At 56.1% G+C, this 7,917-nt stretch overlaps 1 protein-coding gene across 12 annotated transcripts in view; it reads left to right on the forward strand.

Moving 5' to 3' along the window:
* Positions 1-5: 5 nt before the first annotated feature.
* Positions 6-7,917, forward strand: part of WDR27 (WD repeat domain 27) — a 49,202-nt gene continuing 41,290 nt past the window's right edge. For all 12 annotated transcript variants that reach the window (XR_001362696.1, XR_001362692.1, XR_001362686.1 and 9 more), the window contains exons 1-6: positions 6-37; positions 2,447-2,588; positions 4,553-4,677; positions 5,644-5,757; positions 6,861-6,912; positions 7,799-7,869. Coding sequence is in view for 8 of the 12 variants with exons in the window: in XM_014542224.1 (XP_014397710.1) it covers positions 2,549-2,588; positions 4,553-4,677; positions 5,644-5,757; positions 6,861-6,912; positions 7,799-7,869 (402 nt within the window). In the remaining 4 variants the exon portion in view is untranslated. The remainder of the gene's footprint in view (positions 38-2,446; positions 2,589-4,552; positions 4,678-5,643; positions 5,758-6,860; positions 6,913-7,798; positions 7,870-7,917) is intronic.

Genomic DNA, 7,917 nt, shown 5'->3' on the forward strand with positions numbered 1-7,917 from the left:
GGGGACCCCTCTCTAGCAGGTGCGACCCCCCCAGCAGGTGCGGGCCCCCCGTGGCTTCTCGTTGTCCCTGGACACACAGCCGTGGTCACCTCCGCCTCTGGTGCCCTGTGGACCCAGCTGACATCCCCGGGGACAAGGCGAACCCAACAAAGGCATTGCATTAGCTTTGATTTTTATAAAACGGTCAGGAATCGCTGTATTAAAAAAACTTCAGGAAGAACATGAGCAAGAACAGGTTCATCTTAACGCAGTCGAGAGGAGTTGAAATTTTATAGGTTTCTAACATTAACACATTTAAGGACGGTTATTACGTTTCTTGCAGAATCTTCTGCATTAAGCTGGTGGAGTTTGAGAGACATCGAGTTTCATTCTAAAGCCCATTTCGTGGCGGCGGCGTTCCGTGAATGCTCCTAATAAAACCAGGTTTCACGGCGCAGAGGCAGCGTAGCGCTGTCAGCACGGTGTGGCCCTGGGGAGTGCTGCTCCCGGGAGCCGGGTGGTATTTACTTGGACGTTTCCTGTAGCTTCCAGTCCTGCTGGCAGTCACTGTGCTGGTCGTGAGGGAAGGGAGCCTGCACTAGTGTTTTGATTTTTTCCCCCCTGAGTTAGATCTGCATTCAGATCCCCAGCTTCCTCTCTTCCTTTGGCCGGGGACCGTAAAATACCGGGAGAGCCTGTCCCAGAGGTCACGTGCACACTGTGCTGGGCGTAACAAAGTGGTCCGGGGGGACCCCGCCTGCCAATCAGTGCGCCCTTCGCCCACTGAAGGGCACACTGTCTTCACTCTCCCACCAGAGGTCAGTGTGTCCGACCTTTGAACTTCGGGCACATGGGACATGCAGTATGCAGTCTTTCCCTCGTTCACCATCATGTTTAGGAGGTTCGTCCGCATTGCTCATGTTCATTGCTGCATAGTATTCCACTGCAGGAAGAGACCACGCCTTCCCCCTTCTGGTGGTGGACATTGGTTTTGACCCCACAATCTGACCGTTAGAAATATGCTCTGATATGTCATATGTGTGCTCCCCTGCTGAGTCACGGGGAATTTGTGTCTTTAGTTTAGTAGGTAATGTTAAGGAGACACCCGAAGTGGGGTGCCAAGCTGTACTCCAAATGGTATGTGAGAATTCCGCCTCCTTCCCTACGCTTGGTCCTTTTAATTTCAGCCCTCCTGGTGGGCTTAGTGCTGCTGAATTGTAATTCACAACTGTCTGCGAAGGAGTGGCGTTTAACGCCTTGTTGTACATTTATTGGCCATTTGGCCATTTTCTCTTTTTAATCTTTGTGAAGGTTGAAGGCTGTGTGTGTTCAGTCTCTTGCCATTTTTCTACTGGCTTTTTTTGTTTGAAGGAGTTTTTAATCTATTCTAAATATAAGCTTTTAAGTAGCATTTTCTAGAGTTTTATGTAAATGGAATCAGTATTTACTTTTTTTGTCTGGCTTCTTTCATTCTGAGTAATTATTTTGAGACGTATCCATATTGTTGCATGTATCAGTAGTTCATTGTTCTTACCACTGAGGAATATTCCATTGTACGAATGGAATATTTGTTTATTTTCCTGTTGGAGGACAGGGGAATTCAGTAATAAGTGGTGAGCAAAGGGCCTAACCTGGTCACCATGCTGCTGTCTGTGTGGATTCAAAGACCTTAACCAACTGGTGACCACGCTGGTCAGGCTCATTCTAACCTAAGCATCTGGTGACCACGCTGGTTAAAGAAAAACAAAATGAAAACGTGTTGAATGTGTTAAAGCTTGTTCTTCCCCAGTTCACAAACCTAGTCACACCGCTGTCCCCTCCCTGGTCACACCACTGTCCCCTCCCTGGTCACATCGCTGTCCCCTCCCTGGTCACACTGCTGTCACCTGGGTCACAGCTGTCCCCTCCCTGGTCACACTGCTGTCACCTGGGTCACAGCTGTCCCCTCCCTGATCACACTGCTGTCCCCTCCCTGGTGACACCGCTGTCCCCTCCCTGGTCACACTGCTGTCACTTGGGTCACAGCTGTCCCCTCCCTGATCACACAGCTGTCCCCTCCCTGGTCACACCGCTGTCCCCTCCCTGATCACACCGCTGTCACCTGGGTCACAGCTGTCACCTGGGTCACAGCTGTCCCCTCCCTGATCACACAGCTGTCCCCTCCCTGGTCACACAGCTGTCCCCTCCCTGGCATGCGGTGGGTGCAGCATGCACTGTTCAGTCACATGCAGTGGGTAAGGGGGGGTGAGGGCGCTGCCCTTTCCTGCTGCCTGTTGTTTGTGATACTGAGCTACAGTGCTGTGCTGAGCTCGCGAGATTCGTTTAGTAGTACATAGGGTTTTAATAAATGAATATGCAAAGTCAATATATTTGAAAAATTTAATCCATTTTTTTTAGGTTTGAGGTTACATTGGTATGTTATTTTGTTTGTTATCTCTAATCAATGATGTTTTTGTGAATTTTTAAGCTTCTGATCTTAAGAGGACACCATCAGCCAATTACTGCTGTGGCGTTTGGCAACACGGAGCACCCGCTTGTGGTCTGCTCTGCCTCACAAGACCACGTGCTCATGTGGAGGCTGGACGAGTGCAGAGAGAAGGTGCTTCACGGTAGGTGCAGCCCTAAAACCACTTAACGCTGTCCCGGAGCAACTTCCCCTTAGATAGCCCGGTGCATACGGGGCTGGTCCTGTGTGACCCTGGGACCTTGAAGGCAGGTGCGGAGCTGGGGGAACACGGCCGAGCGAGAAGCCGCTTCCCGAACCCAGTGCGTTTAACCTTCACATTTTCTTGCGTTGGAATCTGTGGCTTCAGTGGCACTCTGAAACGTGGAGGGAGTTGAAATATTCTTTCCCTCTGGAGCTGGGGCAAGTTCACAGCTTAGAGTGGAAACTCACAGGCCCGTAGTGCTCACCAGCATGCGGGGCAGTGGAGAGCGAGGCGTAGACAGATCATGGCGACATGCTCACGGGGAGCCGTCCCGGCGGTGGCAGGTGGGAGGGTGGCAGTGCTGGGAGCGCCTGTGAGGCAGAGGGTCTGGGGGCCGGCCTGGGCGTACGAGCTTGGCCTCTCTGAGGAGCTGAGACCGAGCCTGCGTGCTGAGGGCGGTGTGTCCGGGTTTTATCAGATGTGGGTGAAACGTCAGTGAGGACCACAGTATGGAGCTACACTCAGAAGTTACAGAATTCCTCCTAAAATCAACTGATTTTAGGCAGCAGCCTCTATAATGGTATATACTCCACCTTCTTTATAGTACGGTCACTGCAATATCAGTGTGCCACCACTGACATCTACACACGTGCACGTGCATGGCAGCACACACATACTCATGTAAACACACATGCATGCAAAACAAACACACATGCACCCAACAGTACACAAACATACATGTACACATTACACAATATAGCACACACACATGTAAACACACACACAAACACACATGCACATAATACAGTACACACACTACATGATATAGTACACACTCACACATGTAACTACACAAACACACATGCACACACATAGCACCCACCCGCAGTACATGCACACACGTATACATTATGTACACACGTGCACACCACATACACACATACTCACACATGTAATTATGTGTGCACATACATACAAATCCAAACACACATGCACGCACATAGCGCCAATACACACACCACGTGCATGCCTACATACAATGTACATACATGCACACATTCATTATGTACACACATTATACAGTATTGATATTCACTATGTACATACAGTACATAGCTAATATATACTACATAAGCATGTACATATGTATACTGCAATACACACATGCATAATACATTCATACACATTCACATGCATACACATATGGTATATGTGTGCATGCATTTATAGCACACAGATACACAAACACATCTAGTACGCACATGCACAGCATACGTGCACACAGGGACATGCGTGCACAGTACATGTGTTTAGTAGATTCATACACATACATGTGGTATGTGCATGCATATAGTTATAGCACACACATATACAAGCACATCTTATACACACGCACAGTATATATGTACATACAGGCACACACACATACTACACACAGGGTACACATGCATGTAGGGCACACCTACAGGCACATGTGTGTATGGTATGTACATGTGCTGCGTATAGTGAGCCACCTGTTAGGAATCTGCTCCCTCCTGTGGTCTTGGTAAACAGGCAGTCTCATTGTTGGAGGGGCCGGACTCCCCAAGTTTGTCTGTAAGCAGAGCCCCACGTGGATCTGGGATGTGGAGATCTGCTCCCAGGACGCAGGCACCGGGCTCAGGGGCGTCCCGTGTCCCACCCCGCATTCTCCCCTTCACGGGGCTGCACGGGCGGGTTCCCACACGCTATTGGCAGTTCTGGGCAATTCCACGTATTTCCAGAGGAATTTTTATATTCAGCGTGTCTAATTCTCTCAGAGAGCCAGTCGTCTGACAGCTCAGTCACCCCGCGAGCGTGTCCCTGCCCGGGAGCCGACTCCCGGGGACACGCAGTCCTGCCTCTGATGACCAGCTAGCGGTTGCATCCCCCCCACCCCCCTCTAGGGACAGACCCGCGCGGGCTCGTCCTGGGCACCCGCCCGGGAGAGGTGCGGTGCGTGAAGTTCAGCCCGGACGACCAGATGGCTGCGGTGTGCGCTGGCAACAGGGTCCTCGTGCTGGACGTGCAGGTGAGAGGCGGCTGTGGGCAGCGGCCCTAATTGGGCGAGTTTCTGTACACACGTGAGGGGAGTAAGTGAGCACGCATCTGTGTCTTGCAATGGAGGCCCCTGGAGCCAGATGCTGCTGTCTCATGTGGATGGAGGCCTCGCCGTGACGCCCGGGGACCAGGGCACAGACATGCTCCGGAACACAGAACACGTGCACTTCCCGGTCTTCTCTGTCAGAGAGCCTCACAGTGTGGGCCTTTCCCGCCTCTCTCTTACCAACACTTGCTTCCCCTTGAGAAGTGGACTTGCTCGTTGATTCTTCATGGGGCTTGGCTGACGTGGACGTGCTGCCACCCACAGGTTCTGTGATCATTGAGTCTCATGTTGGACCAGGAACGGCTTTTGGGCCCGTGTCACACAGCGGGTGGGGCCCTGTTCCCTCGGACCCGTGGTCGCATGGGACGCGCTGTGGGGGCGCGCTGTGGTGTCACGGGCACAGTGATTGAGCACGCTGTTGGCCCCCCGAGAGTCCCTTGCCGTGTCCACGTTAAAACCGTAGGGCAGGCAGGACAGAGGCGGGATGTCGTGTTGGTGATGGTGGCGGGACCTGCTGTGTGCGGGCGGTGGGGGCACACCTGCCTTTGGACACGTCTCGGCTCACTGGTTCTACGCTGGCGGCTCACCCTGGGGAAGGGCAGTGTCAGCGGTGACCTCACAGACGGAGGCGGGAAGTGTCCTGGGACGGGGCTGGGGCTGTGAACACATCCTGTGGGAAGGGCCTGCTGTGGGTCGGCCTTGGTGGTGTTTGTGGCCACCGGCTCCTGCGGCCCCGGACGCTGTGCTCAGCTGTCCGGGTGTCAGCTCCGTGCACGGAAGAGCGAGTTCTGCAGGGTGTATTTTAACGGAAACTCTTCTGCGAGACACAGGCGCCTTCTTAGCTGTCATTGCTGGGACATCCAGTGACTGGTCTCACTGTGCAACCCGCAGAGCCGGACCGCGCACGCCGAGCTAGAGGGGCACCAGGGCCCCGTGACCGCAGCCGAGTTCTGTGCATGGCAAGCGCATGTGGTCGTCTCGGGGTCTGAGGACAGAAGCTTCAAGGTAGGGACGGCCCCGCCCGCAGACAGACAGCAGAGGCAGGGCTGTGGCGTCTGCGCGATAGTTGCCCTCCTGACCTTCCGTCACCGTTTCAGCCAGGCCACGGCCGGTGTGGGAGCCGATGGCGCCCACAGTGCCCCTTCTGTCCCGAATTCCCACGTGGGCTCGAGGCATCGAGTCAGCTGGGTGCCTCCTCGGATCCAGGCCTCGGGGAGAAAACTGATTTCTCTCTGCGGCGCCAACGACGGCCCTGGAGCAGCAGAACCGTCGTCCGGTGTCAGGACTCAATCAGAACAAAACCGGGCTCAAGAAGAAAATAAATTAAAATGCAAGCTCAGTCCCCATCACAGTCCACATCAGCCCGTGTCATGATGGCTGGTGACCGAGTGAGGACAGTCCCCGTGAGGGAGAGAGAGGAGAGCACTGACCCCACCTGCACGGAGGGACAGAGAGACGGCCTCACCTTCCCGGTCCCCGGGGACGGTGCCAGGTGCAGCCGGGAGGGTGTCCCCCCAGCTCCCGGCGCCCTCTGCTGCCCACAGCGGTGCCCGCGTGCTGTGCCCCCCGCCCGCTCCTCTCTGGAATAATGGAGACTGGGCCTGCGGTTCCATAGCCGCACGGGCCTAGTGGAATGAAAGGAGCTGGGTGTTGGTGAGCACGTGCCACTCTCCCCGCGAGCGTGCAGAGCAGGTGGACACCCACTTCACCTCTGGCCCGTAAGGCCCGCGTGTGGGTGCCGCCCGGCCTCGCGGCTGGGCTGGTGCTGGGTGTCTGCCTCGCGCCTGGGCCGGTCTGGAAACGCGGTGTTTCCTAGGAGTCCACGTCTCACTGTCGCTGTCTGCTCTCAGGAAAGCACTTGCAGGGTAGCTTGTAGCTGCCTAGAGCAGTGGTCGGCAAACTGTCCCCTTGAGTGTGGCTCTTCCACAAAATACCACGTGCGGGCGCGCACGTACAGTGCGATTGAAACTTCGTGGCCACACTCAAGGGGCCAAAGAGTCGCATGTGGCTCGTGAGCCGCAGTTTGCCAACCACTGGCCTAGAGTGTTAGCTGAAGGGCTAGCAGCAGCGACAGAGCCGCCCTCCTGACGAGCTGTGTCTGCCCGCAGGTGTGGGACTGTCGCACGGGGGCCTTGATGCACAGCTCGGCGGTGCTGACAGGTAACTGGCCCTTATGTTCGTTCGTTCTGCCCGTGGCCACGCGTCTGCGCTCTCCTGGGGCAGGTGTGGTCGGCACACGGAGCGCCAGTCGGGGTCAGTATCACCCCTCTAGCTGCCTCACTCCCACCGACTGTCTTCATTTTAGCTTTAAAGTCTGAGCGTGGCTGGGAGCTGTGGAAGGTAGAGGTGTGGGGAGGCGTGGCCACGGCGCTGTCCCACAGAGCAGGGCCCGGAGCTGCGTGTTTGCGGGACGCGTGCCCGGTGGGCCCAGGCCTGTGGCCGGGTCGCCACACTCTCTCCTCAGTCCGTCCCCTTGGTCATGGCTGACACCGTCCACATGGCACCGGCGGTGGGGCAGGGTGCCGGCATGGGTCTCCATGGGGCCTGTGAGATGCGGGGCCGGGCGACCTCCATGCAGGGCCCCAGCGCCTCCTGGGAGTGGTTTCCTGGTCCCGCTAGGCCCAGCGCTTCTCTCCTGGGAAGGGAGCAGGGAAGCCGTGTGAGGGAAGCTGGTGTGGCCCTGACTCCGCGTCCCCCGAGGGCCATGGTCTGCGGGACGCCTGCACTAGTGTGAGCCAGGTGTGCAGCTGCCAGCAGGACTGGAAGCTTCAGTCAGTTCCAGCTGCTCTGAAATAATTTCTGCACAGAAAGTAGAAACAGCAAGTACAGCTGTGAACTCTCCTGAGCGCCGGCCGGCAGGTGACTGCGTCTCTGCCCACGTCACTCGAGCCCCCGCTGAAACCACTCCCAGGAGGCGCTGGGGCCCTGCATGGAGGTCGCCCGGCCCCGCATCTCACAGGCCCCATGGAGACCCACGCCGGCACCCTGCCCCACAGGCCTGTACCAGTGCCTTTGAGGGTAATGGCTCGTCTCTTCCTCTCACCAGCCTCCCCGCTCCTGAGCCTCTTCATCGATGGGGAGAGCCAGCAGCTGGTGGCCGGGGGCGCCGAGGGCCAGGTGAGGGCAGGGGTCGGGGCCTCCTGGAGCTGCACACCTGGCTCACCC

Source organism: Myotis brandtii, unplaced genomic scaffold (genome assembly GCF_000412655.1).
Source record: "Myotis brandtii unplaced genomic scaffold, ASM41265v1 scaffold1077, whole genome shotgun sequence".
Lineage (NCBI taxonomy): Eukaryota > Metazoa > Chordata > Mammalia > Chiroptera > Vespertilionidae > Myotis > Myotis brandtii.